Source organism: Leishmania mexicana, chromosome 8 (assembly GCF_000234665.1).
Source record: "Leishmania mexicana MHOM/GT/2001/U1103 complete genome, chromosome 8".
In the NCBI taxonomy this organism is placed as follows: Eukaryota; Euglenozoa; class Kinetoplastea; order Trypanosomatida; family Trypanosomatidae; genus Leishmania; species Leishmania mexicana.
In genome coordinates, this window is record NC_018312.1 from 895,911 (window position 1) to 912,076 (window position 16,166).

Genomic DNA, 16,166 nt, shown 5'->3' on the forward strand with positions numbered 1-16,166 from the left:
TCTATCCGCACATCTTTTCATTGTCTGCTCTGTCTCTGTCTTCGCGTGTACCTCTTGTCGTCACCCTCACCTCACCTCACCCCCACCCCCTTCACTCCTTTTCTTCGTCCCCACCAGTGAACACGTCGCAGAAGTGCGGGCAAGTGTGTCGGACCCGCATCACGCGGGGGCGCTCTCTCGTGCACATCATAACGATAACGAAAAAGGGGGATGCAGAGGCTTACTCATCCATTCCTATGCGCGTGTGGGCGGCTACTTGCGCTGTGTTCGGCTGTCTCCACTGTGATGCATCGGAGCAGACAGTGCCAGCACCTCTAGGGGACGCTGACACGCGCTCGCGCTCTCCAGCCCACCCCCCTCCTTTGCCCCTCCCCCCTCTTCCACACACCATGGTGTGGAAAGGGCCCCAGGTGCACAGAAACACTCCCGGATCACACGGCTGCGCTGACGGAATATCTTTTCAGCCTTGTTCTCCCCCCTGCGCAGCACCTCCTCGTACGTGCTTGCTTTTCACTCTCCTCTCATCTCCTCTCCTCTCTCTGCGCGCGCGCATCTCCGCACTTTCTCCACCCTCCCCTGCCTGTCTCTGTGTCTCTGGGCGGCGGGTGTGCGACTTACTCGCCGCATTCGCCTTGCTTCTTCCTCAGTGGTACACGAGGCTCACGGGGACGTCCGCAGCCGTCGACGTTTTCTTCAATTGTTTTCGCTCCGCCTTCCCCCGGTCTCCTCATCACTTTACAGGTCGTCTCGAGATGACATCCTCGCTCGCGACCGCATCTGCCCTCATCACGGGGGCCTCTCCAGCAGATGCCTCTTTTTATTCCCTCGCCTACGTCTCGGCCTTGCGGCACTGCACTGCCTCTGTGTATGGCCCCACGCTTAAGTCTGTGGTATCCACCACCGCGGCGACAAGCCTCTACGGTGACGGCCTCGCCGAGTGTGTCGTGCGGTGCCGACTGGAGACGGAGCGTGAGGCGACGGAGCGTCTCACAGCCGTCCTCTTGCAAGAACTGCCGCAGACAGAAAAGTGTGGGCGGCAGAGACGAAATCCATCTGCTACGCTGGACGTGACGAACGCCGACCGAGAGAGTGTCAGCGCTGCCAACCCCCCCGCTGGGGTGGCGTTGCATCGAAATGCGTCCGGGGTGAGTCGGAAAAACAGCAGGACCTCCTCGGCAAGGACTTTGCAGCGTTTGAGCGTGAAGGAGCACAACGAGGTCTCCTCGGCTCCCACCGCCTCGCTAGCCGAGCTGTCCGCAAAAGACGACGGGGCGGCGGTGACGCCGGCTCTCGATGCCGCTGCTGCGCGTGCGCCTTGCTGCGACGCGTCGGCGCTACTCCTTCTTCGGCTCGGCCTGTGCCGAGCGCTCGGTTGGCCCGCACCCGTCACGCTGCAGCTGCAAGGCGACGGCGGGGACAAGGCGGGCTGCGACGAAGACGGACCGGCCAAGGACGGCGATGGAGCGTGCGGTTTGCCAACGCAGCTTGCAGACGCACTGCTCTCGCGGTCCAGTTATCCGAACCTCCTCAGGGGCCGGCGCGTGACCGAGCCGGGCGGTGTTTCCGCAGCCACGACAGCCGTAGAGCAGAAGAGCGCGCACATGTTCATGCACATGCCCGACACGGAGCTCCGAAATAGCACCATTTTAGAATGGGTGGAGGACGTACTCGTCTTCGCGCATTATCAAGGTTTCACAGCAGAGCAGACACAGTGCGTGCTGCTCGACAGCCTCCTCGTTCTCAACGCGGTGGACGGGCATCTGGTAGACTCGACCGACGCCGCTGGTCGCGTGCCGTTGGAGCAGCGAGTGACGGACGCGCTTCAGCAGGTCTTGTGCGCGCAAACCTGCCTGACGGTGACACGCACGGTCGACACGGTGCGCCGCTATCAGCCGGTCACCATCCAGGTGCCAGATCCGGCGCAACTCGACGAGATCACTGAGAAGCAGCACAAGACTACCTCGCAGAAGGGGTTGGCAGCCCTTGAGGCAGCAAAGCAGAACATCCCCCTCATCTCGCAGACAGTGATGCAGAATGTGGAGGTGGAGGTGGAGAGGGATGTCACGCTGCGCGCGGTCTTCACGATGCCGGAGGCGGCGGCCATTGCTGAGTACATCACCCGCTCCGTCGTTACGCACAAGCGACTGTGGGGCGTACTACTGGCACCGGTGACGGAAGGGCAGCTGCCGGCGCAGCCGACCTCGGCGACAGCGGCAGCAGCGGCAGACGGATTACACCGCCCTGTTGACCACCGTGACATCTGTGTCGCAATAGAAAACGTCCCCCCGGTTTACTTGCCACCGCTCTCGGTCTTCCACTCAGAGGCTCTGCAAGCCGTGGTGGATGCGCAGCGGCGCCTCTACAAGGCCTGCAAGGCCGAACGCACACTGCAATTCTCAACGGACTGGCAAGAACCTCTACTGGCCATCGCTGCGCAGGAGCTTAGCGAACGGTGGGTGCTGCAAGAGGCTGCGGCACAAGCGGATGCGGAGGACAGAGCCGCGGCGCTGACGTCGCAGCAGTGCGCTCGCGTCGAGCGCGCCTACGGACTTCGACTAGAGGATGCGATTCAGTTCAACCCCCACGTGGTGCGCGGCGCGCCCTTCTCCGCGCCCGAGCCGCCCGCGGTAGCCGCCGCACCTGAGGTCACCGCTGCCCCTGTGCGTGCACGCGCCAACATCAACAAGCTGAAGAGGAACAGTCAAGGTGGGCCGATCCCATCGGCGGCTGCCGCTCCCGTTCTCTCCCCCAACGCTGCCGCCTCCGTTGTGCTGGCGACAGACGCCACCTTCAAGATCGCCGAAGTAGAGGCGCGAGTCGATCGTATTGCTGCCGCCATCGAGGGGATGGGCGGCGCCGGCGCCACCCCCTCCGCTGCCTCGCAGCGTGGAGGAGGCCGCAAGCACTAGGGCGATGCAAGCGAAGGAATAGGGTTGAGGGAGTGAGAGTTGGGGGGAGGGGAAGCGAGTCACCTGTGGATACGAAGCCATTGGCAGCTTTTCTTGCCGTTCTTCTCTCGCTTGCGTTCTCTTTTTTATAGTCGTCTTGATATGTATTCGAGTCTTTGTGTTTCCGCTGATGATGGGGCAGCGGGGAAAGCAGATGCGGCCTGTCTGTCTCTGCCTGTGCCTGTATGTGTGTGTGTTGGGAAGCGGGGGGGGGCGTAGTACCTTGGACGGACTCGGAACGCTCTCCTCCGTGAACGCTCTCTCTTTTTGGCCCCTTCTTCGATTTCAAGCTATTCACCTGTGCCTTTTTCTGCACCGATGCACATCGACACGCACACAGCCGATGAAAGAGGGCCGTGTTGTGCGCGTGAGTGAGTTACTCGTGGTGGGGTCTGCGTTGGTATGTACAGTAGATCTGCTCTGCAACGCACTTCGCCCCCTTTTTTCGCTCCGCGGTGAGCCGTGCTGGCCCGCATCGCCGGTCGTTGTGGCCTTCTTCTCTGCTTGCCCTGCTGCACTGCTCCGCTGTCGGTGAGTGTGAGGAAGAGGTGACGGACCCACACAGCCGCGGAGACCCGACGGCCTTCTCTGGGCATCGTTACTCATTAACGCTCACACTCGCTTCAGACACACGAGGAGCACTCGACAGATACTTCGATGTGCCAGCTCTGGAATCCCATCTGGTGGCGAAGATGAGAAAGAGAGGGAGCACGACCAGAGTGGATGTCGGGACAGCGCTCATAACCGTTGTGCTGTGCATCGCAAGCGACGCACGCACAAAAGGCGTGTTCTCACGCGTTTCGCTAGAGAGCGTCTTTTCCTAGCCTCGCGGCAGGTATGCCCCTCGCATGCGGGCGTGTGCGCGCGTGAGCGTGTGCCTCTCCTCTTGCAGAGGTCGGTGATCAACTTTCTCTCCGCTGTCATGGCTCTACTCTTTGTGCCATCTCCCGCGCTTCAACTTACCAATGTCACTGCTGCTCACACTACTGCGACCGCTGCAGATTATACAGCAAGCGCACATCTCCAAGTGGCACAGCACGGCGCAAGACGGACCAGGCACTGGGGCCATAACCTTTCCGCTCATTCTTTCGGCTCCCAACGCATCGGCATCCGTCACCATCGCGCCCTCGTACGCGCTCGGTCCGCCCAACGCTCCCTTCTCTCCTCTCTGCCCCTTCCTATTCGTATACATTGGAAACCCCATCCACACTACTAGCCGCAGCAGTGGCTGTAGTCTGTAGTAGCCGTAGTTTTAGTTGTAGCCCCCCTCCCCTTTACCCCAATCCGCCTGCACGTGTGTGTGTGAGAAGTATAGGGCGCCCTATCGGCCCACGCACCACCTCCCCCTCTCCTCCAGCCACCGGCGCAAAGGACTGCACACCCACACCCACACACACACACACACACACACACAGACACACGCACACAGGGTATAGACACATCCTTTCTGTGTGCATTTGGACCTTTAGCCACCTTTCTTTTTCTCACCATGCTGCTTCGAGCGAGTGCCTCTAGCACTCTGCACACCCGCGGCGCCAGCTGCTGTAGTGGGGCCTGCACGGGCCTCTACAGCTTCGGCTGTCTGACGGTGCAGCAGCGCTTCATCGAGTACTGGGGCTCGGGTGTGACGGGTCGCACGCAGCCGTATGCGCAGGGTGACATGCTCCCGCGCATCGACAACATGCGCTTCCCGGTCAACAAGGCGACCAGCGCAGCTGCGAGTCTCACCGGTAACCAGTCCGGCATCGCCTACAACAGCTCCAACATATTCCGGGTGGAGGGCTTCAGCCCACTAGAGAAGGAGCACTACCAGTCACTGCGCGGCTCTACAACGCACAAGGTGGAGCCACTGCTGCCTCACATTGGAAAGGATGTGATGGTGTTGCTGAAGAACATGTCTGAGGAGGGATTGCTGGAGGAGTACTGGTGGATGCGCGTGGTGAAGGACTTTCCGTCAATGAAGACGCCGTGCACGGCCGAGTTCAAGAGTGCGTGGGAGAAGTTCTACGCAGAGGCGAGCGGCGTGGCGCACGACGACGACGCCGTGAAGGCAATTAGCAAGCCCTTCTTGGAGGCACAGATGCAGAAGAACTACATCGCCTACGCGATGGTGTGGCGCGTGGCTGAGCGACTGTGCGACGCCCTTGACGCGGCACCGGACTTGACCGTGTACGAGAGACGCGGCGGCCGCCTGGTGGTGGAGCGGGTGACCAAGCTGATGCTCGACACGATAGCCGACGAACCGTGGGCACATCAGGAGACCACGAGCCCACTGCACGTCGACATCTCCAATTTCCGTGCCTGGCATGAGGCCGGCTACTGGTAGGCGGGGGAGGGGGAGAGGAGTGCTTGGGTGGCTGTGCGAAGGACGTAAGGGCTGCCAAAGCGCTTGAAACAGGAAAGGAGGAGAGATTGCTTCTCTCTCTGAGTGTCGCACTGTCGGCGCATTTGTTCGCGTGTATGGTGTGCGCGCTGCTCTCCGCTCCGTCACTCTTGTGTTGACGCCTCTCTCCGGTTCGCCACTCGCACAAGCGACCGCAGGAACATCTCTTCTTTTTTTTTCTGTGCACCGTGCCAACAGAGTAGCGAAAAACAAAACAAAACAGCAACGCAAAGAGGACCTCAAGTCGTCCATTCGCACTCTTCGCCCGACAGCAGCGCACCTGCGTCGAGGCCGCCAGGCAGCCCCGTCTGTGTGCGTGTCGGTGGTGGGCGCACTCTCTTCGTTGGTGGGTCAACCCCGCGGAGAAAGCGAAAAGCGATAGCGCCAACGTCGCTGTATTCGCGACGATATTACTGAAGGCGTAGAGCGATGAGTTCGGTGCTGTTCGGCACCCCCCTTGCTGAGAGGCGTCCGGCCACCTCGTCCAGAATGCGCCTCTGCTGTTTATTCCGTTGCCTGCACGCGTATGGTTTTGCAGCCAATCCTCCCACCCGTCGGCCTTTCACTTTCTCTTACCCTCCCCCTTCTCTGCCCTGCCGCATGCCAAAGAACTCAGTTCATCATCAAACGCCAAGCCGAGCATGCCGCCTGGAAGAGGCCGAGGCAGCTTTCAAAGCCGCGGTGGGAGTCGCCATGCTGGTGGCGGCAACCGGGGGCGCGGGGGTGCTGCAGCGGTAGCTCACAAATCCGCCCCTGCGCGAGTGACGCGCTCCGCCGTGCCCGCCTTCCCAGTTGTATCTCGCGGCGGTGAACCCGCTGAGCCGACGACCTCATCTGCGCGTCTTGCGCCGCTCCAGCGGACGCTGCAGCGGCAAGAGCCGCAAGGCAGCCGCAGCACGCATGACGACGGCGGTGACGACGCCCCACCGGTGGCGGTGAGCGCGCGTCGTGGACCGGCGTCAGCGGGCGAGGAAGAGAGCGGCGGCTTTATCCCACCTAGGTCGCAGAAACAGCAGCGCGGCCGCGGCCGCGCCGTGGATCGTGGCGGCTGCGGACGGGGTGACGGGGGTGGCGGTGCTCGAGGACGCGGCGGCGAAGGCGGGTTTCCTGGCGATCGTGGCGGCTTCCGCGGTCGCGCCTCTGCGTCGTCCGCTTCCGCCTTCTCGTCTCGTGGCCGCGGGCGCGGCGGCTCTCCGTATTCCCCGCACCGCGGTGGGCATGATAGCAGTGCCTCTCACCATGGCGAGGAAGATCACGATAGCGACGAGGAGGCGGGCTTCGATTCGAACGCAGCTAAGAGTGGCCCTCGCACCCACGTCATCACCACCGTAACTGCCAGCGGCACGGAGCTTCCGAAGAAGCTCAACACGAAGGTTTTCATCGATGGCCTGCCGTACACGTACGCCGCCGAGCCTGGGAAGCCCACGCTGGAAGAAGAGGTGCTACAGTTCGCGTCGGCGTGGAAGGTTGGCAAGCCGCTGCGTCTCATTAAGAAGCCTGGGCAGGGATTTGGCTTCCTCGTGCTTCAGTCCCCCAACAGCGTCTCCACCGCCGTGCGGGTGCTGAATGGCCGCAAGTTCCTCGGCCGCACCCTCCGCGTTGAGGAGCCGAAGCCGAAGGACTTGGAAAAGATGAAGGACATTGGTGGGATGAAGGACATGGGGAAGGACAGCTTCAGGCGACAGGTGCTGCTCACAGACTTGGCCAAGGTGGCGCAGCCAGAGATCATCCGCGAGGTACTGCGCGACGTTGCCCCGCAGCTGGAGAAGAAGCTGGAGGCGATTAAAATGACCTCGCAGAACCGCAAAGCCTTCCTGACCTTCGAGACGGAGGCGGAGGTGACGCCGGCCATTACCTTCCTCGACGGCTTTCACCTCCTTGGGCGGCGTATCAGCGCCACGAAGGCGGCGGCGCCCGGCTCGCTGCCCTACTCACACGGTGTCGTCAGGACGTCACACGGGGCTGGCGGGCTTGCTGGCAAGAGCACCGCGGCTGTCTCGCCCGCGGCCGGCGGGCCTGCGGTTGCGGAGGCTGATGACGACGAGGAGCTCACCGTCATGCCGCTCGGCTTGGAGCCGGCCAAGGTGGCCTCTGCCGTGACCCGTCGCTGCGCACATGTCGAAAATGCGTCAGCTTCTGCCACCGGTGCGGCGAGTAACGTCACGGGGCGGACGGAGAAGTACAACCTCCTCGACGACGGCCCCAAAGACATTTATGTGGGGAACGTCGGTGAGGATGTGACGGAGGCGATGCTGCGGCAGCACTTCGCGCCGTGCGGGGCAATCCGCAAGTGCGAGATCCTCGTGCACCCAGAGACGCACCTATCCATTGGTATTGCCCACATCGAGTTTGCGCTGCCAGCCTACGCTGCATATGCGCAGGAGCGCTATCACGGCTCGCGTCTACGCGGCTGCGTCCTTCGCGTGGATCGCGGCGAGACGGCAAGTGGGCCTCTTGTGGCGGAGTTGCCTCCGGAGGAGGCGGAGGAGGACTATGACGAGGACGTTTACATGGAGCGCTACGGCGTGAAGGACAAAAGGAAGTACTTTAAGGGCACGTCGGTCGCGGCCGCGATGGGCGCTGACCCGAACGCGGACGATGATGAAGACGACGGCAGCGACATTGAGGACGCGCTCACGGGACGCGCCAAGAACGCCTCGAGCAAGAAGAACGGCAAGCGCGAGCGTGGGGATGCCAAGGCGGCGGCACGGGAGCCGGCAGCGGCAGCGAAGCGCCAGCGCACCGAGGCTCCGGCATCAAGGGCCAAGCCAGCCATAGCCGTCGTGGCTGCCAACGACAACGACGACGACGACGAGGAGCACTTCTTCGATGCGGATACCGTCGCGGTTGCAGGTGCCGGAGCCTCGTCTCGTGCCTCGGGGCAGAAGACGGTGAAAAAGATCGCTGCTGATAAGCGACGATCTGGCAAGGGCAACCATAAGAAGGCGAAGAAGCGGTGAGTGGTGCGACAGCGCCTCTGCCCCCTTCCTCTCCGTACCACCGCAAAGATAGGGGTAACTAATCTACTACTGCAGCGAGTAATCTATGGCGTAACTGCAATGCCAATGAACAGCCTTCCATCGCAAAGCGCACAGTGAACGTGGGGGCTGTATGGGGACGCGTTGCGCCGTGTCCCGGTATTGCCGCGGCTACACGCGGTGACCCATATCAGTCTGCTTGTGGCTGCCTGTGTGTATCTGTGTGGCAGATATGCATCATCTCTCCTCCTTGTTCCCCTGCACACCCGCCTCCGTCGCGGTGGTGGTGGTGATAAAGGCGGTGTTGCGTGCACGCGTACGTGCTTGTGTAAGCCCAGCGGACGTGTGATGCCACCTGGCCGTTGCTCCCTCAGCCTCCGCGGCAGCGCCTTCCCCGAACATTCATCGACTTTATAGGCGTTGTTTTGTCCTTTTTTTTCGCTTGTCTCCACTTCTCGTTTCGGGTGTTTGCTTCTTTCAACGTCAACTCGAGCTCCCTCGCTTGCCGCGTCTTTTCGCTTACACACACACACACACACACACACACGCACACGCACACGCACACGCGCCACACTCCTCTGTGAGCCGGTGGCGCAGGGGCAGAGATTGAACGTACAAGAAGACCCTTACCGCTTCTTCAGGAAGCATCACCTTGACAAACGAAAGGGGGCGCGGAGAGCGCAGCAGCACATCGCCCACAAGGTGCGTACGCGTCAACAGCACGAGCAAGTCGATGACTGGCTATTCCTTTTCTCGGCCGAGGGAGCTCCCTCGTAAGCCGATTATTCGACGCACCCGTAGTTGGCGCGGCATTATGCAGGTCCGCTTCAACGACAGCCGCGCAGACCGCAACAAGATCGGGGTGCAGGCGTTCTTTTGGGCACCGATGCGCATCTTTGGTTTGGGTCTTTTCGCCACCTGCAGCCTCTACTACTTGATGGGCCATGACAGCTTCGTGCACACGCTACTAGGCTACGAGTCGGAGATGCAGTACGAGGCACGCGTCAACCCCATCACCGAGGGACAGTCGCAGAACTTTATGATTTTAGATAGGGACCGCGCCTGGAAGTCGCCGGTGCGAAACTTGGAAAAGCCACTGCATCCGGTGCGCGAGTTTGACGTGCTGCGCGACCCCAAGTCGACGTGATGGGTGACCAGCGGAGAATGGCGAGACGGAGGATCCGCGGGGGAGGGAGGGGGTGGACGTGCGAAAGCTCAGAGGGCGTCGCACCGCTCCTGGACCCGTGCGTCCGCGTCTGTGTGTGCGCAGAGAAGACGAATGAGAAAAAGTGAAGGCACTCTGAAGCCGTATGCTTGTCGCTGCTGTGGCTGGCGCCATCGCGTTCTCTAAAACATACACACACACACACACACACACACACACACACACACGGGTCCACAAGGTGCAGGTGTGGCGTGAATCTTCCTCCTCTCCCCTCCCGTCCCTGCTTCTGCATCATACAAGGGCGATGCTGCAGCTGCGCGCTTGCGCTTGTGCGCTCACATGCTTGGTGTCTGGATGACAGGCACAAGCGAATAACGAAGCCCACCGTGCATACAGGCATACATGCGTATAGAACACCCAGGGGAGAGGTTGTGCAACGCAGACGGCCTCCGCCGAGCGGCCAAGTGGTCACCATTGTTGCAGCCGCGGTGACGGTAGTGGTGTGGGACCGCCACGAGTCAGCTCGACGAACTTGACAGACACAAAGTGGAAACAGAACGCTTGCTTTGTTTCCCACGCACGCGCTGCTCATTCGATGCACCCCACCCCCCTCGAGCTCTGGCTGGGTGCGTGCTGTGTTGTGTCTCCTTGCTTCACGTGGGTCTCTCTCTTCCACTCATTCCGAGACCGTCTCGCCGCATGTGTGCCGCGCCGCTGCGTCTGCTTGTTCTGCTTTCATGCCATGCTCTCCATCCTCCGCCTCCTCTTCTCCCTCTCTCTCACTGCGAAAAGCCACCGCTAGTAGGGACTCCACGCAAACGCCTGTGTCGCCCATCTACGCCGCTGCAGACTCGTAGCGCGGACGCCACGCACATACGCCACGCACATACGCATCCATAAAGCCACATAAACATCTGATTCGGCTCTTACCGCATCTCGCTACGTTCCCACTGAACAGCGACGGCGACTTGCCGCCCCCCCGGCAGCTGCTTCCCCCTCTCCTCTTCGCCTTCACGTCTCTCTCCTACTGGGGCGTGCAGTGACTAGTGCGGACACGAAGTCAACAGCTGAGCTCTGCCTGTCTGCCTGTTGTGCACAGAGCCATGGCGGGCATAGACGAGCATCAAATTCGCCAGTCGGCGCTCTGGGGTCACATGACTCAGGTGCTCGCGCAGGTGATCCGTGAGAGGCCCGCCAACGCGATGGACGCTCTCGGCGCGGCTTCCAACCAGCTCCTGTCCGGCAGCGCTGTGCCCCCCATGAAAGGCAATACGTACGCCGATCCACGGCCCACCGCTCGCGCTGCGGCCCCTGTTGACTCCTTCACGAACACGCGCTGGGCTGCCAACACGAACACCGCCTTGGCACCACCACGGCCGCCACGCCGCCCACGCCACGCCGACGCCGAAGACGAACAAGAAGAGGAGGAAGCAACCGCCGACGCCGGGGTGGATGGCCAGCCGCAAGTCGACCTTGCGGATCACCCCGGCGCCCTTAGCGATGTCGTGACGGAGCAGCAGTACTTCAACATGGTCGGGCTTGGTTTGCCGCATGTAGACGCGTATCGCCTGCTCATTGGCCTGCGCCAGCTGATTCGGTCTGAGCCGCTGTCCACCGTGCGCTTCTGGGGTGTGGTCACGGGAAGCTCGTACGACTACTACGTTGCGGAATGCCAGGTGGATGAGGATCGTATGCAGGAGAACGCTGACATAACCGGCGAAGGCGATGGGGAGGACGACATGGAAGAGGAAGAGGAGCACGCTCCCGTTTCGCAGATCGCTGACGTGCTCTGTTCCGTGGCAGGGGGTCGTCTTGCCCGCCGCTGGCCACGTCCGTCGGCGCCGGCGGAAGAAGCCGGCACGGGCCTCAACACCATGTGCTACTATGCTTCGACTAGCGCGGACCCCACGACTTGGACACGGCTCCCGGACGTCAGCCCGCACCACATTACAGTCGCCCGCGCCTTGCGCTGTCGCTTCACTGGTAACCTTGACGCCCCCGTGCACGGGCATCCGCGCTTCATGGGGTGCGAGAAGCACTACCTGCGCGCTCAGATTGCGCGCATCACGAGCGCGTGCCGCATCGCACCAGTGCAGACGTTCACCACCGAGGGCGCAGTGCCCGACGTGGAGGAGGATGAAGAGGAGACCTCAGCTCGACCACCGCCGACGGCGGTGCCGGCCTACGCTGTGTTGCCGCCGCTGCTGCCGCAAGAAGCGCCGGACGAGGAGGATGCGGAGGCCATCGCAGCTGTGCAGGCGTGGTACAAGGGATACACCAAGGGGGAGCTGATGCAGGCGAAGGGGTGGTCGCACATTGCCCCGTCGGTGCTGGACTGCGGCCGCGTCACGACGGTGCCGGTAGAGGAGGAGGAAGAGCCGGCTGATGGTGAAGACAACGGGCAGGAGAACGGCGCGAACGCTTCTGAGCCGTCACCGCCGCCGGCGCCCGAAATGATCGCGCCTTTCCTGTCTGACATTAGCCTCGACGCGCCACTCTCCTACCCCGGCCACAGCCGCTCCCACCTCGCTGCCTGGACCTTTCGCAAGGCCTACGAAGGGGAGGGGAGCCTGACAGCTGTGTATGTGGCAAAGTCCCTCCGCTGGCCCGGCGCGGTCACCTACGCGGTGACGACTGCCGGGCGTCCTGGCGCCTCTTACCAGATGATGTACTATGGCACGGGTCTCAAGGACATGCAGGGCGCCTACTACGCCCCACCCCTGCCCCCCCCTTGCTTCCACGAGTACGTCGAGGCGCCTGGCGAATTCGACGGTCAGCGGGACTGCACCATAGATGAAGAGCTGCGCTACGCACCGCCTCCCCCGCGCCCGGAAGCCGAGGGGGAGGATGAGGAGGAGGATGACGTGTAGTGAGGGCGGTTTTGGCGGCGATGAGGTGCTGCCACACTGGGCGAGGAAGCGCGGCAGATGCTTGGAGACAGCGCAGGCTGGCGTGCTCTCACACCTCTTGTCGCTCGACGTTCTCCGTTTCTCTCTTGCTTGGTGCGTGTGCGCACACGCGCTACCCTTCCACTCCCATCTTCCACGCGCAACTCGCAAGCGTCGAAGGGAGGGGGTGGAGCAGGGTCAGCGGATGCCGGTGGAGGCAGCGGCGGGGGTGGGTGGGCGGCAACATGTACATTTATTTCTCTCTTGTATGCGTGTGTGTTCGGGCTTGGTATGTACATAGGGACGAAGGAAAAGATTCAGCCAGGAAGAGATGCTGCTGCGCACCCCATGACGGGGATGACGTGGGCTGTGGGTCGTGCGGGCCAAATGGTGGATGAGGAGGCAGAAACCAGGCATGGGTACGGACGCCACGCCTGCCTTTCCGTACCTCATCAATCGACACACAACCGCCTGTTGTTGTCGCCGCATGACTTCTACGTGCGCTGATTCATGCACCGCTGCGCACACGCACACGCTGGCACACACACACGCACACACAGAGACAGACATACGAGCACCGTGGGCGTAAGAGCTCATCGGTGTTCCGCCCGCCCCACTCCCCGTACGATCACCATGGTGGTGCGACGAAGGATTCGTGAGTGGACTGAGGTGCGTGTGCGTGTGCGTGTGCGTCTCGTGCCTTTCTCCTTGCTATTTCTTTTTTTTTTGTTTCGCTGCGGTGTGCGCGTGGATGAGGATATGTGATGATCGATACCGTTAGAGTGAGAACTGCGCGACAGAGGGAGGGAGCAGTGGGGCTGCATCCTACATGCCTGCTTTCGCGGTTGAGCGAGGCAGAACGCCCCGGCGGCCAAGCCACCACATCAGTTGCCAGCACCTTACAGCAGCGCCGCGTGCATCGGATTGCAACCCTGTCGCAAAAGACATATGCTCATCCAAGTTCCTTGCGTCTGTGTACGCTTGTGTGTGTGTCGATACCTACACACATACACACAAGGCAAGGCAAGGCAAGGCTCAAGCAGCTGAAATGGAAGGCGCGCAGCTTGCGCTGCTAGCTGCCTCTCAGAGCTCACTCGCTCATCATGCCACTCCACCCGGGGTCTCGACCCCTGCGAATCCTTCTCCCCCCTCATTTCTCGTGCCTCCTGCCGGCTATTCCTTTCCTTTCCTTTACCTTGTTTGTGTACCATGGCTTGCTACCGCATACCCGCCCGTAGACACGCACCTGCTCATCAGCTCTTCTCACGTACGCACAAGAAAGGACGCCACTCACATGCCACTCACATCGGCCTCTGCTTTCGTGTCCTTCCACCGTGTACTGTCGGCGTTGCGCTATCCGTCATTCCCGCTTTTTTCCATCGTGTCGCATTGAATGTTGCACCTTTGCGTTGTGGCAGACTCGTGGCGGTGCGCCCTCCTTCCCCTCCCCTTCCTCCTCCACGGCGTCATTTCCGAATCTCTCCGTTCGTGTATGTGTCGCAAGCCGAGCACCCCTCCCCCACACCCCCACCCAGCCATCCACGCACACCCAGATGGAAACGCGCACAGGCGCATAACCCTCGACGCATCAATCATTTTTCCTGCGTAGCATCAGCCACGCCGCACGCACGCACGCACCCACACAACCCGGATTGGAAAATCCATCAGCCTCGCCTGGCATTCCTTCCTAGTACGTGTAAACATATACAAACACACGCCTATATATAGAGAGAGTTGTTTTCTGGGCTTTGGTGAGGTCACGGTATTTGGATTGATTCTCGCGCCTGTATTGTTGCCTGCCTCTCTCATACCGCCTTCGCCTGTATCATCTCGCGGTTTCTGTCCTTCGCCGCATCTGCGGCGGGCAGGCTTCATGGGGGCCCTTTCCACTTGCAAGCTGGATGTGAACACCACACTCCCGCTGGTGTGCATATGCACGCTGCTCTCCTTCCTGTGCGGCGTCGGCATTGGCGCGAACGACCTTTCCGCCAACTTTGCGATGGTGGTAGGGAGCGGCTCTCTCAACATGAAGCAGGCGATCATCTACTGCACCGTCTTCGAGCTGCTGGGTGCTGCCTTCATGGGCGGCCATGTGAGCAACACCATCCGTAGCGGCATCGTTGACCCGGTGCTGTTTTCGCAAAACAAGGATGTTGTGGTGATCGGCATGACGTGTGCCAGCTTCGCCGCGGCACTGTGGCTGTACTTGTCGGCGGTGTTCGGTCTGCCGGTGTCCATTACTCACACAGTTGTTGGGTCGATTCTCGGCTTTGCGCTCTTCGCCACGGGTGGGCTCACGTACGTCAAACCGAGCGGGGTGGTTGCGGTGGTGATCTCATGGCTCGCGGCACCGATAGCTGCGTGCGGCGTGACAGCGCTGCTGTTTTACTTCATGCGGCGCGACATCTTCAAGGTGAAGGGGCGTTCCTTTGAGCTGACCCTGGCCGTCCTGCCGCACTGCCTCCTCGCATCCCTGCTGGTGGACTTCTTCTTCATTGTCCTCGAGCAGCCACCGATCATGTCGCAGAGGTTTGCTCAGAACGTCCCGCTTCACGTACAGTACGCCATCCTGCTTGTTCTCATATTCCTCTTCTGCTGGGGGGCGAAGGTGTGGGTATTCCCGCAGGTGGCGGTGGCCGCGATGAGCGCGCGGTCATTTGTGTGGGAGAGCGAGGCGCTGCGCACGGAGCCGATGGAGATGGAGGACGGCTTGGCGCTGGATAACATGAAGGACCTGTCTTTCTTCAAGTCAAGAGGCGACGTGAGTGCGACGGCGCCCGTCTCGGCAGAAAGGCAGCCTCCGCGACCTAACCACCAGCACCAGCTGCCAGGTGGTGCGACGGACACGCTGTTGGTAGCCCTGCCGGCAGGTGTGGCGCTGCCACCGCCCTCGCTGCCAGATAACCCTGTTCTTGTGTCTACCCTAAACTCCCTGTCGCTTGACCATCGCAACGACTGCGCTGCAGATCACGGCAGCTCTGAGAGAAGCTCCACTTCTGACTGCCCGACGCACTCCCGCCCCCCCACGCCGACTTCGCTGCACCACAACGCCTCGCTTGTGCTCTCCTCCATCTCCGCCTCGGACAGTTGCTTTCTACGGAAGGGAGGCATGGTGCGTCTGGCACCCGTGCGGACGCGCGGGCACTCGCCCACATTACAGACGCAGACCAAGTCATTCGCCACAGCCGCGGTGCTTATCCAGGGTGGCGCCAAGGCTGCACATCACCTTCCCAGATGCCACCTCGCCTCGTCTGATTGCGGATGCAACGAGGCGCAGCCGGTGCAGTCGGCGGGCTTGACGACGTACGGCAGCACGGAGAGCACGAAGCCGGCATTAGAGAATTCCAAGGGTGAAGGAGGGGTAGTGCAGATTTCGTGCTCCCCCGTGTTGGTGCACAGCGAGGACGAGTTTGGCGAGGAGGACTGGGCTATGGATCACCCAATGCAGCCCATTCGCTTTGGGGGTTTCCTCATCAAGCCCTTCAACCCGCGCGCCGAGTACCTCTTCACTGGCCTACAGGTGGTGGCGGGAAGTATATCCAGTTTTGTCCACGGCGCGGTGGCTGGCGCCAATGCCACCTCGGCCTTCATCATCCTCTACGATGCCTTCACGAACCACGAGTTGCAGGAACCTGGACTCAGCTCGCAGTGGTCGATGCTGCCGGCGATGCTTGGCATGGCGATCGGCATGTTCGGCCTCGGCGCGAGTCTCATGAAGACGGTTGGGATGGAGCTGGTAACCGTGACGCCGGCGCGAGGATGGTGCATTCAGATCGGCAGCACCTTCGTTACGATGGTGCTGAC

At 61.5% G+C, this 16,166-nt stretch overlaps 6 protein-coding genes across 6 annotated transcripts; all 6 read left to right on the top strand.

The window, feature by feature from the left end:
- Nucleotides 1-752: 752 nt before the first annotated feature.
- LMXM_08_29_0700 (conserved hypothetical protein) lies at nucleotides 753-2,909 on the top strand (the record flags this gene model as incomplete). The annotated part of the gene is made up of 1 exon (XM_003872443.1): nucleotides 753-2,909. The coding sequence occupies one exon, from the start codon at nucleotides 753-755 to the stop codon at nucleotides 2,907-2,909; it is 2,157 nt and encodes a 718-aa protein (XP_003872492.1).
- A 1,528-nt stretch (nucleotides 2,910-4,437) lies between these two features.
- On the top strand, nucleotides 4,438-5,274 carry LMXM_08_29_0690 (conserved hypothetical protein; the record flags this gene model as incomplete). The annotated part of the gene is made up of 1 exon (XM_003872444.1): nucleotides 4,438-5,274. One exon carries the CDS (start codon nucleotides 4,438-4,440, stop codon nucleotides 5,272-5,274), a length of 837 nt encoding a protein of 278 aa, XP_003872493.1.
- A 698-nt stretch (nucleotides 5,275-5,972) lies between these two features.
- On the top strand, nucleotides 5,973-8,291 carry LMXM_08_29_0680 (putative RNA-binding protein; the record flags this gene model as incomplete). Its single annotated transcript, XM_003872445.1, has 1 exon — nucleotides 5,973-8,291. One exon carries the CDS (start codon nucleotides 5,973-5,975, stop codon nucleotides 8,289-8,291), a length of 2,319 nt encoding a protein of 772 aa, XP_003872494.1.
- A 751-nt stretch (nucleotides 8,292-9,042) lies between these two features.
- On the top strand, nucleotides 9,043-9,456 carry LMXM_08_29_0670 (conserved hypothetical protein; the record flags this gene model as incomplete). The annotated part of the gene is made up of 1 exon (XM_003872446.1): nucleotides 9,043-9,456. The coding sequence occupies one exon, from the start codon at nucleotides 9,043-9,045 to the stop codon at nucleotides 9,454-9,456; it is 414 nt and encodes a 137-aa protein (XP_003872495.1).
- Nucleotides 9,457-10,577: 1,121 nt separating this feature from the next.
- LMXM_08_29_0660 (putative flagellar radial spoke protein-like) lies at nucleotides 10,578-12,344 on the top strand (the record flags this gene model as incomplete). Its single annotated transcript, XM_003872447.1, has 1 exon — nucleotides 10,578-12,344. The coding sequence occupies one exon, from the start codon at nucleotides 10,578-10,580 to the stop codon at nucleotides 12,342-12,344; it is 1,767 nt and encodes a 588-aa protein (XP_003872496.1).
- A 2,410-nt stretch (nucleotides 12,345-14,754) lies between these two features.
- Nucleotides 14,755-16,164, top strand: LMXM_08_29_0650 (putative phosphate transporter; the record flags this gene model as incomplete). The annotated part of the gene is made up of 1 exon (XM_003872448.1): nucleotides 14,755-16,164. A coding segment is annotated over one exon (1,410 nt), but the record flags the coding sequence as incomplete, so codon positions are not given.
- Nucleotides 16,165-16,166: the final 2 nt, after the last annotated feature.